Source organism: Ochotona curzoniae, unplaced genomic scaffold, assembly GCF_017591425.1.
Source record: "Ochotona curzoniae isolate NIBS_2020 unplaced genomic scaffold, NIBS_Ocur_1.0 contig_2927, whole genome shotgun sequence".
In the NCBI taxonomy this organism is placed as follows: Eukaryota; Metazoa; Chordata; class Mammalia; order Lagomorpha; family Ochotonidae; genus Ochotona; species Ochotona curzoniae.
Genome location: NW_024465654.1, coordinates 4,229,248 through 4,252,166, shown reverse-complemented (window position 1 = coordinate 4,252,166; position 22,919 = coordinate 4,229,248). Strand labels below are relative to the sequence as shown.

Here is a 22,919-nt window from a genome sequence, read left to right as displayed (position 1 = left end):
AGAGAGGGCTGACAGGTCACTCCAGGATTCGAGACTGAAAAGTGGAATACACAGCCAAGTTCAGCCAAGCTCCGAGGTGCATAAGGAACCTTGGGACATGAGCAAGGAACCCTCTTGATCTACCAGTTTTGTCAGTTTTAAGAATTTATCCATATTTAAGAATTTATTAAGCATCATTTTATGTTTTCCTGTAATGAGAAATCGTATGCTTTCAGAATTTAGTTGTACATCAGATACTGCCCAGAAATATTTTGCAGTCCAGTTATTCATATCCATTTCTTGATGTCTCTGCTGGATCAAAGCAGTTGTTTATTACCCCCTTGTTTTGAGATTTTTACCTTTTTTAAAGCATGGATAGAAGTCAAAGGAAATATTTCAGAATAATAGATTATTTCATTAACTCCTAGTCAGGGCCACGTTGTCTGAATTACTTGAATAGGAGAAAGCTAAGTTATTTAAATGGGCTTGAAGCATTAAATGGCATAATTGAAGAAAAACTCATTTGTCTCATTGACTTTCATTACTGCATTTTTATTAGTCATAGAGCCTACATTTTTCAGGGGAAACATTCATTTTCTCAAAAGTGCTTGTTGAATTCGTGGTGTGCATGTGGTGATGTTCTTGATGTCTGGCACACATTAGGGAACAGAGCAGCAGAAATCCCTACCCTCCTTTCTATAAATGACGATAGGCTGGAGGGCAGCAGTCAGAGGGTGTGATAGCCTGGACTGGCAGCGGCTCTGTGGAAATCCTAGCACTACATGCAGAACAAGGCTGGGTGGGGGCACGGGCAGTCGCGGTGGGCAAAGATTTCCTGTAGAGCAGGCAGCCGTTTCAGGGAGCCTGACGCCAGAGCCTGCCTTGTGTGCTGCCGGTGTGGGTGCCGCAAAGAGGATGAGGAAGAGTATGCCAACAGGAGGTAGGGGCACGGGTGCTAACCCTCTTCTGATCCAGAAGAGCACTGGGAGCGCCTGCAGGGTTTTCAGTAAGAGTGGCGTGTCTTGGTGTGTGGTGTGCCACTGTAGGTGTGTCCGGGTAGACAGGCGTTGAGGGAGGTTCAGTGGAGGTGTTCGCCAGGGAGGCTGACTGGATTCAGGATGTGTTTGGAAAGGTGAAAAGTTGAATATCCCAACAGCCTCCCTGGGGTGTGTGAGTACATGGGAGGAGTTCAGGAGAGCATCCGCGTGTAAGCCTGAGGAAAAGCCTAGAAAAAAAGCCTTGCATCCATCTGTGTGTAAGCCTAGAAAAGTGGAGTTGAGACCAGCCAGACAGGACTTCATGAGATTTGGTCCTGCGATGTTGAGGAGTCTCTTAGAACTCTCAGTGGAGGCATGTAGCTGCAGCTAGGTTGTGACTGAATTGAGGGACCCTTCCCTGGGGGAGGGCCGGGCCTCTGCAGAGCAGCAGGGCCGTGGCATACATGGTGTTGGCCAGTGGGTGCTCGGTGCTGGTGTGATGCACAGAGTACTCTTGTCCTTGCCGAAAATTGGGAGGAAGAAAAGAGGAAGCCAGAGGAGTAACCACTGTGTGGGCCAGAACCTATTCAGTCTGACACACTCAGAGCCTCCCAACTGTTAATATATGATGAAATTCTACATCACACTGTCTAAGTTTTAGCATATGATGCTAGTTTCCTAAAGATTTACTTTCAGAAAAACAGGGTGACAGGGGAAGCAGGAGACAGATTTCATCTGCTGGTTCATGCCCCAAGTCCCTGTAAGAAGCAGAGCTGAGCCGCGCTGAGGTCAGGTCTCCCTGTGGGTGGCAGGTACAGTAGCAGGAAGCTGGATAGGAAACAGCAGTGAGCTCTTGCACCGCCTCTCTAGGCTGGGCCACCAGGATCTCAAGCAGTGACTCCACCTTCTGTGCCACAACACCCGTCCCTGTGGCCAAGTTTTCTGATGCCGCTTTCAATATTGAGATGAAGAGGGGCCATTGCTGTGCTGTAATGGGTTAACTTTCCATTCACAGGCCACTGTCCCATACGGGTGCCAGTTTGAATTCCAGGTGCTCCACTTACAGTCCAGCTCCATGCTAATGTGCCTGGGAAAGCAGCAGCGGATGGCCCAGGTGCTTGGGCCCCTGCATCCACATGGGAGACCAAGAAGCAGCTCCTGGTTGGCATGGCGCAGGGAAGGGAGTCCGAGACCTCTTTTAGTCTGGGGCAGTGGTCACAGAGCTGCTGTCCGCAGAGGAATGACAGCCAGCTCTGCTTACTGCGACAGCCAACGTGCATTTCAACTTGTCAGAGAAGGGAGTTCATTATGACATTGCCCTGCAGCTCCTTGTGTCCTGAATTCTGTTGGTAATAACTTCACATCAACACGAAGTGCATCCGTTTTCCAAGCTCCCTGTAATGTGTCACACGGGCTTTAAACACGTGAAAGGATACAGACCAGTGCCTGGCTTCCTGCTGCCCTCCCTCCCGGGTCCCTGGGCACCGCGCTGAGCCAGCCCCACCGCGAGAGGCCTTGCTGCTGTCCTCCAGGGAGGTGAAGGCAGGGTGGCACTGGGAACAGGCAAATGGCTCATGCCAGCATTGGCAGGGTATTTATGGGAGACTAGAGCCAGTAATCACTGTCGTTCTGAAGGAGGAGAAAAAAATGTGTGTTGTCATGGCAATAGCTTGGCATTGTAATAATTAAAGCTTTTCTTAACTGATTGACTAGCTAAGTGGTGACTTGCGAGTATGCACTGTTTAGCCTGTAATTAGGACACGCTGGCTTGCAAGAACAGAAACACGAGTGCCTTTCTAATTCCTGTTTGAAGGAGAAGGAGCGCCTCACAGCCACCAGGTTACTTTTGGAGGCGTTTGGAGAGATTGCTCCTCTGGAGGGGAGGCATAGAAGATTAAATCTTAAATTTAAAAGCCTAAGTGTAAAATTACAAAATGAATTTGTTTTAAAAGAGTTTAACTTCTCTGGGGCTCATGTGTAAAGTGATTTCTTCAGGAATATCATTCATTCAATTAAAAAAAAAACCTGTAGGATCATGTACTATGCAAACTGGATTATACTAGAGCCCCTTCTTACTTCATCATGACATTGATTACCTGTATTCCGTTTGGAAACTTCCTCTCATTTTCATAAATACCCTCAGACCTTTGCTTGACCCTCATTTGAGTGTCCAGTTCCTTAGATCTAAGGTGCACGAAGGTTCAGAACACAGTTCATGACTTGTCTGCTACTGAGGAAACGGCTTCTAGCCTGGAGTCACTAAGGGCCCTTCTGAGGCTCTGGCTTTTCACAGACTGCAATGCTGAGTTTTAGACTCAGCGTAGTTTCAATTAGGAGTTAATTGTCTCACCTGAGTTAAAGCTTGCTGGTATAAAATAGTGTATTTTGTAGACCAATTTTAGCTATTTTGCACTGAGTAGAATATAGCATAATTTGCTTTACAAATTTTACTTTTCTTGTTATTTTCAAACCATTTTTTTCTTATCAATTACCATTCTTGAAAAGAATGTTGCGTATCATATAATAGTTTCACTGACAAGCATCTTTGCTTCCTTTGAATGCTTGATGAATAGAAAAACAAGTTAAAACAACTCTAAAAATATAGCTCGGGCCCAGTATGGTAGCCTAGAGGCTAAAGTCCTTGCTTTGAACGCAGCAGGATCCCATATGGGTGCTGGTTCTAACCCTGTGGCTCCACTTCCCATCCAGCTCCCTGCTTGTGGCCTGTGACGAGGACGGCCCAAAGCCTTGCGACCCTGTACCTATGTGGGGGATCTGGAAGGGCTCCTGGCTCTTGGCTTCAGATTGGGGCAACTCTGGTCATGTGGCTGCTTGGAGAGTGAATCAGCAGATGGAAGATACTCCTCTCTGTCTCTCCTCCTCTCTGTATATCTGACTTTCTAATAAAAATAAACCTAAAAAAAAAAAATCTCAAGCTGCATATCTCATGTAGACTTGAGATCTAAGTAGTTACACTTCATGGAACATTTGGGTGGGAACGTTACACTACAGCAGATTTACATGATCGGGGAATGTAGGGATTACATTATGCAGTCATCTAACACAGCAGGCAGGTCAGTGGGCCAGGATGTGTGGACTGACCCGACTCTTATCCCAGGTCAGATTTTCATTGGGTGCCTGCTGAGTAAGCTACTCCCTCAGGGGATCCCCATGTCCTCCCTGGTCGGTCAGCAAGGAGCCTGCTCCTGTGCCTGCCACGTCCCGAGCGCTCATCCTGCTTAGCCATACATATGGGCAGAGTCTCCAGAGCAAGTGCCTTCTCCAGCTCTTCGTTGTGAAACTCTGACATTGTACATTTATTTCATTCTTTTATTTTAGCTATAATTGCCATGGCACATTTTCCCCTCCCATTCTAGTGTTCTGTAGCACTGAGCTGACCCTCGGATATTTTCCCCAGGAGCTGCCAGAGCGTTTGTGGCAGCAGTCTTCTGTGACAGCACAGTGGCTCCCAGCCCGCTGGACACCAGCAGAGGGAGAGTCTTGGGACACAGCAGGTGTTTGCAGGCCTGCACACTGACCCGTCTCCAGCCTCATCTCCAGTACGAGTGCTACCCCCGTTGCCTTCAACATTTGAGTAGCCTGAATACATCAGTCACATTTTCTTGCCATGTGTTTTGGATTATAATTTTTGTATTTATAACAAAGGAGAATATTTAAAGAGATTTAATTGGTTTCTGTGCAGTTCTTATGGAATTTTTAGGCCAGTGATTTAATAACCTGAATATTTCATTCTAGTTATAGAAAATAATTGTAAGAGAATTAACTAGGCAGTACCTCAGATTGTAACTGATTTCAACAAGTCTCGTTTTACTAATACACAATGTAATAATAGCATGAACATTGAAACCCATAAAGTCCCCTGAAGAACCAGGTAGAGCGAGTCCTCTGAATACATCCCATATGCTATTGTTTCTAGGCATCTCATTTTTGGGGTGTTAAATGGGGTGTTTTCAGCCCCATTACATTTTCATGTGTGCAGTACTGAATTAAATATTAACAAAGCGATGCCTCCAGTGTTACCTCGTACTGTAAAACAGTGGAGACCCCATGCAGTAGCCAAGAGAAGGGCAGGAAGGGCTTTGGAAGGGAGAGGCTGGCCAGTGTCATAAATAGGCTGCCAGTTTGAGAGCCAGAGATGGGAAAGCTGCAGGCCAAAGAGAAAGCGGAGCATGTGTCCCTGGGGCTGTACACCAAGCCGCCAGAGGAGAGCGGCGGAATGGCTAGTGACAAGATGAGTGGGTTCAAATGCCGCACCAACAGGCTTTGAACAACTGAGAAGGAGTAGAAGGGTAGAAGGAGCCGATCATTCAAAGCATGCCAGCTGAGTATTCCCAAGCCTAAGTGAGGGACTAAAAGGCTGATGCTGTTGTCACAGACAGGGAGACAGAATCAGTCGGCGAGCAAAAGGGAGAGAATGTGTTGACTTGAGTTTGGGGTGAAATGAGGGCGTCTGTGTAGACGCCGTTCTCCGAGACTTAGACAGGGGTGGGGCGCTGAGAGTCTACACAGCCGTGGCATGTCTGAGGGGGAGGTGCTAATTGTAGCCCAAGAAGCAGTGATGGATGGGCACATTGAGGTGAAACCAGAATGAAAGGCTTGGCAGGAGGTCTGGAGAACACAGGCAGGCAGACAGCTCCTTTCCAAGATCTTCAGGTGGAAAAGGTAGCCTCACGGGCATCATTGTTTAGAAGGCATCTCTGAACTGATGAAGGCCTCAGACTCTGGTAATGGTGACCGAGTGAACAGCAACAGCGGACTTTGGAAATCGGGCTTGGATCATAAACGTCTGTTGGCCCCAGCTTCTAAAACTCTGTTTTTTTTTAACTCTTAAATCTTCTGAAGACAAAAGAAAAATATACTCATTTTGGTTGTCAAAAATGTGTTCTTCTTAATAGTAAACATTCATTTAGTTGTATTAAGTATTAGAAATAATTAACAAGTTCTAAAAAATGTACAGTTAGTTTTTTGATGGTGAGATCACTGAGAATTGGAATTCCTGAGACCCAAGTGTCCAACGACAAGCCAGCCATTGGAATTGTTTTGTCTTGTAATGCATGTATCTGGGCCAACTCACGTGATTGCTGAGTTCATTTTCTGTTACAGAACACTGGAGACAAGTCCACGTAGGCAGGAAAGGCAGTTCATTTGACTCGCAGTTCTGGAGTTCCTGAGTCTAGGGTGGGGCAGCCTGATTAGGGTGGCCTCTGGATGAGGAACCCGCAGAGGGAGACATTACGTCGTGGCTTGCGTATGTTGGGAGGAAGGCATCACATCTCAAGTGGAAAGCCGGGAGAGGGAGGGCTTGCCCCCTTAATAACAACCTTTTCAGGAGAACTACACAGAGCTGGTGGGAAACTTCCTTAGTTGCTTCTGTGGGTGGGCACCTCTTACAGGTCCCACCATCTGGGCACAAAGCTCCCCACTGGGACCTTTATGAAATCCCTCACTGAAACCCCATGACACCAGTGGCACTCATAGTATTTTGAGGATTACTGGCCTTCACCCATGATATTGTTTGTCAACAGTGGCTTCAAACTATAGGCTTAAAAGTGAGACTGTAAGATCCCAAAAGTTTGTAAAAATTTGCCTGTTTGGGTTTCTATGTTTCTAGAATTTTAGATATTTTATTTCAATACAAGTGCACTTCAGAAACTTTATGGATAATGGAATGAAAAGCTGAGTTAATTTTGGTTCAGAAAAGAAAATATTGAAATCTACCCAGATGCAAGACCTGCCATCAAGTTCCTGGAAAATTCCAGTTAGAGAAAAAAGCCATTGAGTAACCTCACACTGCATTATAGCCTAGAGAGATGTTGTCCTAAACTCCAAGAGGCTGAAAGCATTACTGCCCCATAGTAAGCTTCTCTTCTAATTCCATTTCTAAAAATGTTTGGAAGTGCACTGGTACCACTTTTCTGTTGCTCTGTGAAGTGGCTCTTTGAGGTCGCTGTGTGTCTAGATAGAGGCTTAGAGGTAGGCATCGTTCCCTTCCCCCGGGGGTGGCAGAGGGCCTCCTGTCCCAGGCTGTCACACTCATGAGGCTGACCTGCCTGTTGGCTTCTGTGTGTGTGCTTGTGTTGTGTGCAGCCACAACTCCTTTAGGAGGCACCTGCCCCGGCAGATGCAGGTCTCCAGCGTTGACTTCAGCATGGGCCCCGAAGCCGTACTACAAAGAGGCGAGACCACCACCAGCATCGGGAGAATCAAGCCAGAGCTCTACAAGCAGAAGTCGGTCGACTCTGAGGGCGATGGGGAAGAGGATGTGAAAACCTGTGGGAAACTGAACTTCACCCTCCAGTACGATTACGAGAACGAACTCCTCGTGGTGAAGATCATCAAAGCCTTAGATCTTCCTGCTAAAGACTTCACAGGGACCTCTGACCCCTACGTGAAGATGTACCTGCTTCCAGACAGGAAGAAGAAATTTCAGACACGTGTGCACAGAAAGACTTTGAATCCGCTGTTTGATGAAACTTTCCAGTTTCCGGTTGTATATGATCAACTCAGCAACCGGAAGCTGCACTTCAGCGTCTATGATTTTGACAGGTTTTCTAGACACGACATGATTGGGGAAGTGATTCTGGATAATTTGTTTGAAGTCTCTGATCTCTCCAGAGAAGCCACCGTATGGAAAGATATTCATTGTGCTACCACAGTAAGTAGCAAGCCCACCCATGTATTGTTGTTCGTGTGGCGTGTAATATAAGGCTAGACATTGCCCAGATAATCAGAAGGCATTCTACAGAACCACGGGATCTGCATACTAAGAACCTGTTGCAACGAAGGGCTTGAGTCTGTGAAAACGGGGGCTTCTCACACTGTGAGATCACATCAGTGACTACAGTGCAAAAAAACCAACTGCAGCTAGCTTCTGTTCTAAGAAAGTTGACCTCCCCTGTAAAATATTAATGGGAAGCCATCTGTAGCACTTGGGGTCCTCCTGGTTGATACTGACTTTGATTATTTAAGGAGGGTTTGTCCCTCGGATCACACCTAAAGCACACTTGGATGTCATCTGGTCTTTGATAGAAACAGCCTGTCCCTGCGGAAGCCCAGGAGCATGTGCAGTGACGGGAGGCACGGGAGGCTGAAGGGGCGGCCTGTGCTTGTTTACGCAACTTCCCATGACAGGTGTTTGAGGAAAGTCAGCACAAATTCCAGTAACCAACAGTGCTCTCAATTATACATAATATTTTGGCATTTTTTCCAATTTTTTTCTATGCATATTTTAAAACAAGGTCACTTTTCCATATTGATATATGGTGTATTTGTTTTAGTCAAACATGTCCAAATATATGATCCATTTACCCTCTTATTGGTAGACATCTTGGGCTTAAATTCTGTATTTTTTTTATAAATCTTTTTAAAATTTGAGATGATTTATCAAGGGTGAAGATATGGAAAGGGAGGTAAGTACTGGTCTCTTAAGTTAAACTGCTGAATTGTTTTGTGTTAATTTGTAGTGGAACATTTGGTTTTTGTTTGTTTTTAACCATTGGGCTATCTATGAATTTATCACCTTTTTGTTTGTTTTACTAAAATACTTGAACTTCACAGGTGTACACTTTGAGTAGATGAGAGCCTGTTTTTGTTTGTTTTAATTATATTTGCAGCTCAGACTTGTTCCTTTGGTGTTTCCCCTCACCAGTGTTCACTACCATACTCACACTCGGGCTGCCCAGACTGTCAGTAGGGATTTTGTGAAAGTGTTTAACCCCCAGGTTGGTATGACACTGCTTCATCAGAGCCCGTTCAGTCCCTGGGCGTTTGCTATGCTGTGCTCTGCGGAAAGAAGGGTCATTCCACCTGTGTTCTGTGAGGTCACAGTGGTTATATTTCTAAGTGGGAAGTGTAGTAGGCAGTGAGTGCTCCTGCTTTTCACAGTGTGGTGCCCGGAGCTGTGCAGGTGCGGGCAGGGGTCACTGGCGCCTCTCGTGCCCCTCAGCCGTAAGGGCCGGCTCCTTTGTGTTTGAGATGGCCTGCGTGTTAGAAGAAGCATGTGTCAGGAAACATTGTTTTGAAACCTTTCCTGATCTTGTAGTAAGATTCAGAGGTAAATAATCTACAAACAAAATCTAAGCAATAGTTCAATTTGGTGGTGATTTTCAGTAGAGCTTTTTTCTTTTTTTTTATAATACATTTTTGCATACCAAATTAGTCCTTAGAGAAGAGTAGGGATTTCCTGTGAATTACAGAGAGTACATATTAATTCAGTTTTATTTTCAACTCTTTATGTGCTTGACATATTAGTTTTCTACTTGTGTAGAAATGTGGAGTGTCCAAACAGCACAAGCCTCTCCCAGTTGGAGCAGGAGTGCCCTGTGTGTCTTGGGGCTGAGCTAAGGCAGAGCAGGCCTCACCCTCACTGGGGCTGGGGGCAGAACTGCCTTGGGCAGGTTCTGGAGCTGCAAGCCTTCCTCTGCTTGGGTTGTGCATCATCAGGTCCATCTGCCCTTTGTGGTGCCTGGGAAGTCTGCGGGCCGCAGGTGTCTGGGAAGTAGCACACACCATCCCTGGGGGCGGGGCCTGCAGTCTGCCTCCCACCCTGTGCACATTGCCATCTCTATTCTCGGAGGTAGGAAGAGGAAACGGAATTTATTATGCAGTGACCCCATTGAAGTGATAACTTTCCTCTCACTCAAACATGGACTTCTACCTGTTCCAAAGATATATGTGGCTATTTGAGGGAACACAGTACTGAAACTGGAGCTCCCAGGTGACTGTTGGCATCTTTCTGGGTATCTGACTCACCTGTGGGTGTTGGGGATTAATAGATGAAGGACACGGGGCCGTGCACAACTGAATTGTTTCATTATGGCAGCAGGGCGTCCATCATCTTGCAGGACAAAGAAGGTGAGGATTTTTATACTTTTACAGAAGCGTGGTGCAAGTGGTGGGAAAGCAGGTGTGCGGAGTACAGTAGCTAAGTTGCCACAGTTTGGAATAGCCCCTAACGGTTTCAAGCATAGGGTGGGCCAGTGGTTCTGCTGTGGGAAGGAAAGGATCGGACACTACCTGCAGCACCGGCATCGCAGTGGGCTCCAGCTCTGGCAGCTCCCCTTTGGATCCAGTCCTCTGGTGTGTGAGAAAGCAGGGGGAGGTAGACAGACCCAGTGCTGGGCTCCTGTCCCTAGTGGGGAGGATAGAGTTCCTGGCTCCTCCTTGGTCTGCCCCTGCTCATCCACAGTGGCCATCTGAGGAGGGAGCTGGTGCAGGGAAGATTGGTTCCTGTTTTACTCCCATTCTCTGTCATTCTGCTTTTCAGATTAACAAAAATAATAGTAAGATTAGCTATCCCATTGGAATATATTGTCTAATACAAATATTCTTCTAATTCCTAAGATTTTATATTCAGATGTAACTTTGTTTATAAAATATAAATTATAAGAATTTTCATAATTTAAGATTCTTAGTTGAAATGAGTGTTGTATGAGTTCTTAAGGACTATTTTTCTATAACCAACCACAATCCCCAACTTAAATTAGTCCCACTTTCATTGGGAGTAAAGAGCATTTTGTTAGCATTCTGAAAGGCAGTAGCTGGAATACTTTTAATATTTAATGATTTGGGGAGTATTACTAAGAGTTGCTTTACTGTCATTTTGAAATAAATGTTTAGCTCTCTTTCCTTCTTTATGCCAAGTATTTCTTAGAAATGTTGGAAAATAGAACTCTGCTGTTCCCTGTGTTTCTTTCTTTAATGTCTGTTTATTTTCATCTACTTGAAAGATGAGTGACAGGGATAGAGACTTTGTAAACAATTGTTCATTCCACAAATACCGTTAGCACCCAGGGTGTGCTGGCTCTAAACAGGAACCCAGAACTCCATCCACATCTCTCTTGGGTGGCAGGGATCCCCAATACTTAAACCACCACCTGCTGTTTCCCATGGTGCAATAGGGGACAGCTAGATCAAAAGCAGAGTAGGCGGGCCTCCAGCTAGACTCTGAAATGGGGGTGTCCCAAGAGGTGGTTTGACCTACTGCACTGCAAGAGCTTTCTCTTTTTATTCAAAGGACTTATTTATTTTTATTATAAAGACAGATATTCAGAGAGGAGTAAATACAGAGAGAAAGATCTTACGTCTGTTTATTTACTCCCTGAGTGGCTGCAACAGCTAGAGCCAAGCCTATCTAAAGCCAGGAGCCAGGAACTTTTTCTGGGTCTCTTCCCACACGGGTGCAGGGTCCCAAGGCTTTGGGCCATCCTCAACTGCTTTCCCAAACCACAAGCAGGGAGCTGCATAGGAAGTGGAGCAGCTGGAACACGAACTGGCGCCCCTATGGGATCCTGCTGCATGCAAGGCGAGGAGGACTTCTTGGGCCATTGCACCAGCCCAAGAGCTGCCTCTTTTTAAGTGTCTCATTCCAAGTAATTTGTATCCTAAAGTCTCTGTGACACTTTTTCTTCTTGTACATTTGAAAGACTAGACTACCACTGGAAAAAGCAGTCAAAGTAAAATAGAAGTTGTAGTCAAGGCCTTCAGGTTAGCACATTAGGTAAGTAAACTAAGTTTATGCCAGAGTGTGAACTACAGTGTGAGCTCCTCTCGATAAATGGCTGAGGTGTGAACTGTATCTCATGTGAAAATAGTATTTGAGATTATTATTGGTTGATAGAATTGTGAAGAGTTGAATGTTCTTGGAATAGAAAACATGAGGAAAAGGAAGTAATACTGTAAGTGATTTTCAATGGGGAAAAAATAAAATACAAGAGAAAGAGACCACAAGAAGCCCCAACTAAAATATTATATTGAAGCTGCATCAGGAGAGTCTTTGTTGCAATGGGATTTACATGTGTTTGTTTTTATCAGGATACTCAAGTTGCTGGAGCTGTTTTCTCATGATGTCTCTGTGCACAGAGGATAGGAGAGAAGGATTGTGAAATGGAGGACTCAATGTTTGTGTTGAGGAAACATATCACTTGCTTATTTGAAAGAGAGAGTGACAGAAAGAGGGAGAGGCTCACAGGTCTGCCATCTTCTGCTGGGGCTGGGCCTGTTTGAGGCTGGGGACCTTGGATTCCATCCCAGGCTGCCAGTGGGAGCGGGGGTCCTCTGTGTTGGTTACCAGTGCTTGAACTATGAAACACAAGGTTTGAAAAGCTAACATGCTTATCTCTTTGATCAATTTCATGTTACAAAAAGAACGATTGGGACTAAGCGGATGGCTCAGGTTGAGTGTCAGGTTTTGCCTGGGGACTGAGAGGTGTGCGTCTGGGACAGCAGCATGAGACAGTTCTCCGACCCTGGCGCCCAGCTCGGCGCCCGCAGTCCCTCAGCTGCACTGGGCGAGCCAAGCAGGGAGGCTCGGGAAGTTGGCGGAGCAGCTCAACTGATCAGTAACACCTCTAGCTTCACACAGGGCGAGGAAACCGCCTGTCTTCTCACCACCGAGGCAACGCGGACGGCAGGCTGCATTAAGGTGCTAAGTGCAAGTGGGGACTGCTGTCACCACGGCAACCAACCACTGGTGTCAGCCTTTCTTTTTCTTTCACCAAGCCTTCGTGTTCCTCCCCTTCCCGGTGTTTCCCTGCATTCGGCCTTCTGCATCCTTCCCACATCTGTTTTACTCCATTGACCCGGCCCCTTTTGTTCATCCTCACCCAGCCTGCTCATGAGAAAGCACTGTTCTCACAGACTTTCCATCCACACCACTAGAAGCCTATGGTGTCTGTCCTTGGCAGACATTTTCTGGGCAAGGTAGATAAGTACTCATCCATGAGTATGTGGAGGTTGAGGGAGGCCAGGGTCTGTGCTGTGGGACTGGGATTTCCCAGTCCACTGTCTGACCACATACCCTATGCCCTGTGCTGTCTGCCAAGCTCCCCCATGTCCACGGGACCGGCTGGTCTCCGTTGTCCGTGGAAGCCACCAAAGTGCATCTGGACTCTCTCCTGAGCCACATCACCAAACTTGCAATCTCTCGACCTGTGATGCCTTTTCTCATTTCTGGAATGAGTCGTGTCACCCACATGAACTCTCCCCAGGGCTCCGTGCAGGGCCTGTCCCTCCAGGAGAGCTGCCTTGGCCGGCACACCCTGCAGTGAGAGCTCTCCAGCTGTCCTCTCTGTCTCCTACACTCCATTGCTACAACTCAACTTAAACCTGAAAGAGGAAGTGACACGCAAACACTTTACCATTTCATCTTGCCCACAAGTTTTGTTTTTAGTTTTGGAGAACATGTACATGGGAGAAAGTTGATAGCTATGCCTGTGAGGTCTGCTGCGGCCAGTGCACAGCAGCTACCTGCTCGTGCCCGCGTGGGTGAAGCCAAGGTGAGGCAGGAAAGTCAAGGCCCCCGGCCCAGCCTCCTGGCCGCCCTCTGTCCCTGTGTCCCTGTTCCAAGGAGGAACTCACATGGTTGTCGTTGTTTACTCAGATGCATTAGCCTGCTTGAGATGGGATGAACATGGTCTTCCCTCAATGAAATTCTGTGATCTCTGTATTAGGAACTTAAGAGCAAGTCTTCAACCAGGAATCTGCCTGTTGATTGGAGAGTTTCAAAGGTTATGATAAATCATGTTTATATACATGGAGGGTAAATGAGGTCATACATAAGTAAAATTTCAGAAACATAAAAGCCTTTTCCAGTTTTTGAAAGGTAGATTTTATAGAGTGAGAATCTCCATCTGCTGATTCACTCACCACATGGCTGCAATGGCCGGAGCTGAGCTGACCCGAAACCAGGAGGTGCCAGGATCCTCAGTCCTCTTCCAAGTCTCTCGAGTGGGCGCAGGGTCCCAAGGACTTGAGCCATCCTTCGTTGTTTTCCTGGGCCACAAACAGGGAGCTGGATCAGCAATGGAGTAGCCAGGACATGAAATGGCACCAATGTGGGATGCCAGCACTTCAGGCTGAGGATAAGACTGCTATACTACTGCAGCAGCCCCAGCCTTTTTCATTTTTAAGCAAAATGACCCCTTGAAATATTTTAAGCATTTCAGATATAAATAACCTTGAAAATAATGAATAGTTTTCCATCTTAAGCAGAATATAAAGGCTAACCTGCTTACCTTGATCAGTCAAGGTTTGTTTGTTAATTTCCATTCAAATCTATATAAACTTTGAGAATTCTAAGTTACTGGGTCCTCGTTGGGGTTGGTGCTCTTGAGGGGATGCCTACCTTGTGTCTGTGTAGCTTTCATTTGGTTCTGTCATCAAGTCCCATCCTTGATGTCTCACGTGTGGCTTTTGGCTTCCTGCGGATCGGTAGACCAAGTAAGTATCGTGATTGTAATTTGCCTTTAGATAACAGTCAATGAGTGTTCATTTTTAAAGGGTCCTCTGCTATGGAGGAATTTCGGTGTCTAGCTGTGTAATATAGATGCTGTATAGTTAGAACTTTCACCATGTCTGCCAGTTCTTACCTAGGCTACTGTTTGAGGGTGAGAGTGTAACTTTACTAGCCACAGTGGGTTGGGGAAGGAAAGAGGAAGCAGTTAAAGCTGTTTAAAAAAGCCATGGGACCAGCCTCATGGTCCAGAGTGTTAGGCAGCTGCATGTCCTATAGAATTGCAGGCATGTTCTGCCTGGGAACCTGCCTCCTGTTTCCTTGCTGGTTTCTCCGTCACCCTCCACTCCCACTGATTCTTGCTGGTGGAACTTCATATCCCATCCTGTGTTCTTAGAGAGGTCCCTTGAATTGCACAGTTGGGAACCAAAAGCTGCCTGCACAGTGGGAAGGACATAGTCCAGAGACGGAAGGAGAGGTGGCCATGAGAAGGGAGATGAAGCTACGGGAATGCTTGGAGGAAGTGGAGAAAGACAGGGGCAACTGTGGAATCCAGATTTCTTTCCTGAACTCTTGCTGGCCTGTTTGGTTCTTTCGTTGTTTGGAATCGTAGGAAAAAGGCTGCTGCATGTACGTGAGAGCTGGAGGCAAGAGTTAGGGGGGGTGATTAGAAAAGTGAGGTCCAAATGAAGGAAGTCTCAGGTTCCCAGCCCTGTGGGACACCATCCAGGTGCAGGCAGGTTCAACATAGTGACATCATGACAATAGGCCTGGTTTCTCTGCTTCCATGCCAAGGTAGAGTCAGGGTTTTGTTCCAGGTCTGCTGTAAGCCTTGGGACAGTCTCACTTAGGAAACTGATACAATAGGAATCAGAGTGTAACTCCTAGAATTGGAAGGCAGGAGACAGCTGGCAAGAACATTGAATGGCAATGGGAGAGCCAAAAAGAAGGTGATAAGGGACAGGTAGAATCTATCTGGATCTCCCTGAGTCAACTCCTACAGGTGCCAGGTAAGCAGCCAGAGGTACCTTTATCCACTGCCACATCCCACACCATGTGTCCTCAGTGGTTTCTGTATTCTGTGCCCTGGGAGACAGCGCTGTCCCTTGGCACCAGTACCGTCATTGCTTACTCGTCCTCTGTGACACTTTCTTACATGGTATGTGTTAACATTCCCCATTGCCATTCCAGGAAAGCATAGACCTGGGCGAAATCATGTTTTCCCTTTGTTACCTGCCCACGGCCGGGCGCATGACACTGACGGTCATCAAGTGCAGGAATCTCAAGGCCATGGACGTCACGGGCTCGTCAGGTACGTGTACAGCTGATGGGCTGGCCAGGGCATGCTCCTACATAAAATGCCCTGTGTGTAGCACATGACAAGTGGCTGTGAGATTATTTGTAATGTGGAGTGAAAGTAGGAAAAGAGATGACTAAGTACAGTGTCCCAATCATTGGGGTTTTTTTTTTTTTTTTTGCATTATCACTGTGAGTTGGTTTAAGCGTGTTATCAAATAGAATGACTTTGAACTTGGGTTCTTATTCTGTTGAAAACACACAGTTTGCTAGTCCATGCCCTTGGGAGGCATGAGCGAAAACCCTAAGAGCGTGTTCTGAGGTTCCACTCCCATCTCATCTGGCCTGCACCAACAGTCTAGGAAGCACCACTGCACTTGAACCTGCATGTTTAACCTTTCTAGATGGAAACTGGGCCAGCGCTGGGGACAGGAGGACATAATGAAGCACATCATTGCTTCTTGGAGTTCTCCAAGCATTTCTGATCTGAGTGGTGAGGAGAGATGACCCTCACTATACTCCTTTATCCCCTAAGTCACTGCAGTTCTGGGAGAACATTTATAATCATAAATTACAGTACAAAAAGCAGGAAAAAGCCTCAGCTCTGGAATGGGTGGAGTGAGTTCCAAAACACACCGTGAACTTATAAAGCACCAGGTGAAACTGCTGCCTACAGTGCTAACACCCACATCGGAGGGCCAGTTTGAGGCATGCTGTCGTGTTCCTGCTCCCTGCTAATGGGAAGGCAGCAGGTGACAGACCAAGACCCGGGGCCTGCCACTCCTGTGGGAGACCAGGAGGAAGTCGGCCTGACCAGTCCCTGCTGCCGTGACTGTGGGGAGAATAACAGCCGATGGAAGGTGTGCTGCGTGTTTTCTGTCTAAGCGTCTGTCTCCTCCTCTTCCCTCTGGTTGCGCTGCCGTTCGTAGTGATACATAAAACTCTTTGTAGACGGCTCAAAAATATGTATGAATAGTTTGCTCACCAGTATGGAAGAATAGGGAATCTGAGAATATTCATTTGCATTGCCAGTGTTTGCACAGAAGTAATGACATAATGTAGGAAAGCAGCCAGGAGAGGACTTGGGAGCTCCTTACTGTGCGTCTCTGTAACTTCTCGCCTCTTGAACAGCTGTTCTTTTTACATTGTATATGCCAAGGTGGAAGAACAAATAAATTCCACATTTACTTGGAAGGAAAAGTCTAGGGTCAGTAAGTGTTCAAGAATTTAAGGTAAAGAGTGCACTTTGCAAATTGCTGTTTACTGTTTGCTTTTAACCAAGTGTGAAGTGAGATCAGCTCTGGGGACAAGCAGACAGCGCCCAAGTTACAGTTCAATGCAAAGCTAGTGTTCATTTCTATGCACTGTTCATGGGGGCAGCGCGAGCTGCTGGGGCACGCCTCGGTAATCCTCATGACAGCTTGGGAATCAGGCACAGAGCCACAGGTTATCCCAGTCACAGCCAGAGAGATGCCGGGGAGACGTGACGGGGAGCCTCCTGCAGGTGCCCTGAGAAGGCCCAGGCCTGTGGCTCACACACGGAGGTGCATCACTTCCTCAGGACGTTCTGGAAAACACAATAGAGAATTTAAAACTATGTGGGAAACCTGCTCTGGGTTGCCTTGTTGTCTTGTCTTCCTTGGCCTCCCTTATTTCTTTCTTAATTTTTGAAATCATCTCTTGTATATTCTTTTGGACTTGAAAAAGTCCAGTCACAAGCTCAAATAAATGGACATCATTTTGTGCAAGGAAATAACCACTAGGCCACAGAGCAAAAAGATGTAGGGATGCTGCAGTTGGGGCATGCGATAGACAGTCATCATGGGGAGCCCTCATGGGCCTCGCTAAATAGAGTTCCCCCTTGCTAGGGAGTTACCGCTCAACCCTCCCTCCTTATCAATAACCACGGTACTTCCAATGTTAGTACCTTTTATAGCACTTGAAGAAAATTCCAGGGATAACTACATTTTTACTTTCAGAGTTGTCGCTGTGACTAGTTTTCTAGAATGAGTGGCTGCTGAATCTTTCAGAAATCTTGTCTAACGCCTCCTGAAGGAGCCCAATGGTAATGCAATGAAGGTATTAGCATACCATTCCCTATCAGACACGTCCAGCAAAAATGTGTCCTGAAAAACCTGTGAGCTGAAGACCCCCTTCAGGGGTCCCCACACAGTCCTGGGGAGACGCCTGCTGTGAGGAGACTAGACCTGGAGTGTGCCTTTTTGGCACCAAAATGAACTGACCTTTGAACTCTATTTTTTCTACAAACTTTTTGAAATTCCATTCTGTTTAAATAGTGAAGTTAGGGAGCAGGTATGGAGCCTAGCAATTACGATAGCTGTGTCCTCCTCCCAAGTGCCCGGATTTGGTTCTCGGCTCTGGTTTGAGCTTCCTGCGCATGAACCAGACCCCTGGCGCCCACGTGGCACAGCTGGGTGGGGTTGTTTCCTCCCAGCGTCAACACTGTTCAGCCTGGCCCTTGTGGTCATCTGGTGAATGAAGCAGCAAGTGGGACCTCCATCTGGAGGTCTGAGACGAATTTCTTGAAAGTCATTTTTTTTTTGTTTACCCAGTGTAAGTTTATTTCAGTGGGAAGTCTTTTGAGTCTGCTGCTCCCAAATAATTTGGTAATACTTTTTGATGTGCCACTTCTCTTACTTGGCAAAAATTATCGACAGTTCTCTTTGTACTTTGAATGAATACTTTGATCTTAACAGAATTACCTTCCCACTCCTAGACCCTTATGTCAAAGTGTCCCTGATGTGTGAGGGTCGGAGATTAAAGAAGAGGAAAACGACTACAAAGAAGAACACGCTGAACCCTGTGTACAACGAGGCCATCATTTTTGACATCCCTCCGGAGAACGTGGATCAGGTCAGCCTCTCCATCGCAGTCATGGATTATGACAGGTGCGTGTGGTTTCTGCCCTCTCCCTGGAGAGTATCCAAGGCTGGCAGGATGCCCACATTTCATACTGCAGTGCCTGGGTTCCAGCTCTAGTAACGTACCCTGGGAGACAGCACCTGCTGGCACAAGAACCCGCTCCCCAAGTGGAAGGGCCAGCTGCTGCAGGCTTTCAAGGGGGCGAACCAGCAGGTGCAAGAGGCACATCCCTCTGTGTGTCTTCCTCTTCCCCTGTCCACATAAAAGGGAAGTAGAAGATACAGGAGTAGCCAGATCTAGTTGAGCATAGGTAAATTGAGCTTTGCAGTTTGTTTATTGCTAACCCCGTTTTCACTTTAACTTGGAGGTGGGGAAAGGACTGTTGTCTGAGTTCAGAGCTCTGTTTCCAGAAGGAGTTGCTCTTTGGGGCAGGCATTTTGCACAGCAGGGAATGCCTAGTTTCCATTCTCTATTCTAACTACCTGCCAACGCTGGCTCAGGGCAGCAGCTCTGACTCAAGCACTTGAGTCCCAGCTCCCAACATGGGACCCAGAGTGGATTCCCAGCTGCTGCAGCCATCTGGGACTTGATCCATCTCTTTCTCCCATTCCCTGTCAGTCTCCATTTCGAGTAGACAGAAGCAGTTTTTAACATTGCTTCAGGGATAGCTGTCGCAGCTACCCTGCAGGAATGCCTTTGAATTGGCTTTCGGTTGTATTCCATTGTCAAAAAGCCTCTTACAAAGGCCCCAGTTGGACTCCTGCCTCCGCCCCCATAACCACAGGAAGACCAGGCAGGTCCTGACCTGTGGCCATCCGGCTTACTGACCTGCACACCATGAGCTGGAGTACCTGGTCAAGTGAGCCGGTGCATTTTAGCTACTTATAACATTGGCACACAGTGAGCTCTCAAAATTACTGTCACCATTTTGATTGGTTGCTCTGAGAGCAGAAAACCAATAGCGCTCAAGGATGCCAACCAGTGCACTCTGTGACACATGGGAGTTAATGAAGCAGCATGGGAATGAACATGACCCTGGCCTGTATAATTATAGGATAAGCAGTCAGACACTGTGTTATCTTTGAAAGCCAATTAAGTAGGGTCTCTGACTCCGGAAAGCAAGTGCTGTGCTCTTGGTGGGAAGTCTAAGTGCACGAGAAAGCATCCAGCCGTGTGGAAGGGACAGTTGGGGCCTGGCATCACTGCAGTTGCACAGCACCACTGCCAAGCCAGGGTTGCATCTGATGCCTGAGGACCTGCTGGCCTCCCCACACTTGCTGTTTAGAATTGTGCTCCAGCTGGGGAGCATCCCTGTGTCTCTCCTGTAATTCTTACACAAGCGGACACCTGGATCTTGATACACTTCAGTAAATTTTCATGAGTTTCAATTTGATCAGAAGTGGTGTTAAAAGTGCTTCTCCTCACAGCAGTGTGCATGCCGTGATGCCTGGAACTGCACATAGTGCTGAATGCTGTTCCATGGCAAAGTTTAACTGTGCCCAATTTATAAAGACTAGCAACAATAAGTGATAGTGAAATCAAACAGTTGCAATAATATTATGTAATTAGGTTTATTAACAGCTTGTTTACTTCTAGCATTTTCCATTTAATGCTCTGGTGCTGTGGTTGACCATAGGTAACTAAAACTGCAGAAAGCAAAATCAGCGATACGGAGGAACTGTAGAATCTGCAAAATCAAATCCCAAAGTCTTACTGCTGATGTTTAAAATTCAGTGTATGCACTTCCGTTCGCTTTTAGATCATGAAAATGAAAGTACTATTGTGTGTCTCGCAGGGTGGGACACAACGAGGTTATAGGCGTGTGTCGCACTGGCCTGGACGCTGAGGGCCTTGGCCGAGACCACTGGAACGAGATGCTGGCCTATCACCGCAAGCCGATCACGCACTGGCACCCCCTGCTGGAGGTGAGAGCACGCGACCCTAACGTGGGCTCTGTCGGCGCTCTTGCTGGAATATTGTGTCTGCTCACCTTTGACATTTTGTGGACTTTATTTTTTTTTTTTTAACAATTGCTTTTGCTTTTGCCTCTAACGTCTTTGAGTATCTTAGCATGTGACCTCCTCTTTGTCTGCTGAGATTTTAAAAGCCACTGGACTTTCTGAGTTCATTTCTTTGGTCTGTATGTCCATCACAGCAGCAAGTCTGTGATCCCCTTGCCTTCAGGGAGTAGTGGAGCGACCTAGGAATAAATGTTAGTACTTTAGGAACCTACAGCTACTGCCACTCAAACAACTCTTCTGAGTAAGGGGTCAGATCTTTCTCCCTTCGCTCAGAAAGCACACAGAGGATCACCTTGTGTAGTGCCAAGCTATGGTATCAAACTGTGTTAGTCAACACATAGCCAAAGCTAAGTAAATACCACCAGGTTATGACGCTATTCGCTGTTACCTTAGCCACTGTCACTGATGACAGGAACCAGAGGCAGTAGCTTGGCAGCTCATCAGTCCACGAGCTACACTGCAGGTCGTGAATTTTTATCTCCCAACGATAATGCATGTGATTTATATGATCTGATTACATAAAAGGTAATGCAGGTTCACAAAAGGACATGTCGTGGAAGATGGATTTTTCTGCAATTCAACAAAAAGAGCAGTTAGGATAAAATTGCATAGTCAATGAATGATTCATCTGCCATCTCCCTGTGGCAAGATTCTGCTGCTGATCCTGGCACCAGGCCTGGTTTGAAAACACAGAGCCTGTGCAGGATGATGGACTGACTCCTGTCTCAGCCGGGTTGCAGGGATGGGACCTTGGCCATTCCTCAGAGCCCGACAATTACTGGATGCACGTTTTCTGCTCAGGCAGAAGGTCCTCTGCACAGAGATGGCTGCTAATGAGAGATGTGATCAGAGGCCCTGTGTGTCTTTGTAATTCAGTGTGAGTTTGCACACAGCCCAGAGAGTTACAGTTTAGGCAATGGTACACTACCTCTTCCTGTTCATCTTTGCAGCCCTCATCTTTATTTTTTGCTTTCAAGTTTTAAAAGCAAACATTTCTAAGAATCTGGTCAGGAGAGCAGAGCAGTGCTGGAGAGGTACCCACCCTAGCCAGGCGTGTGGGCTTGAACCCTGCTCCTTGCACAGGCCACTTGCTGTGGACAGTGCATTACTCGTGTGTTCAAACAGAGCTGCCTGCACCTGCAGCCCCATTAGGATAAGTTCGTGTAAGAACTTTTTACCAGGAGAGGGAAGATGTTCAGTTACCTCTGTGTAGTGAACACACTATGCATCTATCTGATGGAAGGGAGCTGGGCATGGGGAGGTGTCTGTCTGTGAGAACATGTGTCAGTCAACACAGGATGCGAAGGGCACAGGCCGTGTGGACATGGGAACGGTGTGAGTATCAGACCATGCCCTTCACCCACTGAAGAGCTTCCTTCCTAGCCCTGCTCTGATAGCATTTGGCTAAACACAATACATGACCTTGGAGGCATGAGAATTGGCTGGATTTTGCATTGTGGAAAAAGCACCCACAGTTAGCAGTTCTTGCTAGGGGAGAGAAGTCCATGAGGAAGAATTATTTGAGAATCAAGTAAATTGGTTGAACAGAGACAAAAGCATTATTGAGAAAATCTGCTTAGTTCTCTATACCTAATCCAGGTTTGCTGTGTTGCAATTTAAACATGTGAAGACGCAGGGTTCAGGATCAGGAGTGGTTATTCTCCCTATTGGAAGCGGGGTGCTGTAGCTAGTATCCAGAACCACTTACCTGGCAACCAGTGACTGCTCCTACTTCAGGAAACTGATTTCTAGAAATAAGACTTATCAGTGTGAACATACTTAGGTCACATGCGGCTGTCTGCTGTACTCACTCCCTGCCACTCCCTGGGAAGTTAGGTTCTCAAGGGCAGGTGGCCGTGTCTTGTCTCCGGTGACGTGGTAGCCCGAGAGCATGTCCCCTACTACAAGGGAGTCCCCCACTGTGGCATGTCTGTCTCTTCCAGTTACCTGGCCGGGCCACCAGTTTTGATAGTCAAGGATCCTGTTCTTCGCCCAAACCACCTTGCACACCGTAATGCCTCCGACGGCTCTGTGCAGTCAGAACCTGGGACTCCTGCTCACTGCATCAGAACGTGATTGGGAGGTTTGATTTCTTTTCATTTAAAGTATGTCCATGGTAAATGAGGAGTCTTCCTGTGCAGTTTTCCCGTTGACTGTCTGTGTATGTGTGTGACTTGAACATCGTATACCTTTTACTTGAACACTAAGTCCTTGGTTGCCTAACGCGTTTATCTCTCACAGCATATGCCTGCCAGCAGAGTGTATGTAAGAAGCAAAGAAACATATTTTTAAACCATGCTCATCTCAGTATTTCCTGTTGCTGTTGTATAAGACAGCGTATCACCAAAGTGTGGTTTTGACTTTTAAACTGAGTTTGTTCCCAGTCGTGCACAAGCTTATACAGAATCCTTAATGGACACTTTGAACTTACAGTGTCGCATCCTTGCCGTCTGCTCATTATCAGCAGATTCTTCCCTGCCACTCAGCAGTTTCTGAAGCCTGTTCCTTAAA

At 46.7% G+C, this 22,919-nt stretch overlaps 1 protein-coding gene across 1 annotated transcript in view; it reads left to right on the top strand.

Annotated features, from left to right (window-relative positions):
* SYT10 (synaptotagmin 10) overlaps positions 1–22,714 on the top strand; it is a 35,133-nt gene extending 12,419 nt beyond the window's left edge. The window contains exons 3-7 of the mRNA XM_040978877.1: positions 7,065–7,632; positions 15,400–15,520; positions 18,242–18,413; positions 20,183–20,312; positions 22,352–22,714. Coding sequence (XP_040834811.1) covers positions 7,065–7,632; positions 15,400–15,520; positions 18,242–18,413; positions 20,183–20,312; positions 22,352–22,423 — 1,063 coding nt within the window. The 3' untranslated portion in view covers positions 22,424–22,714. The remainder of the gene's footprint in view (positions 1–7,064; positions 7,633–15,399; positions 15,521–18,241; positions 18,414–20,182; positions 20,313–22,351) is intronic.
* The last annotated feature ends 205 nt before the right edge of the window (positions 22,715–22,919 follow it).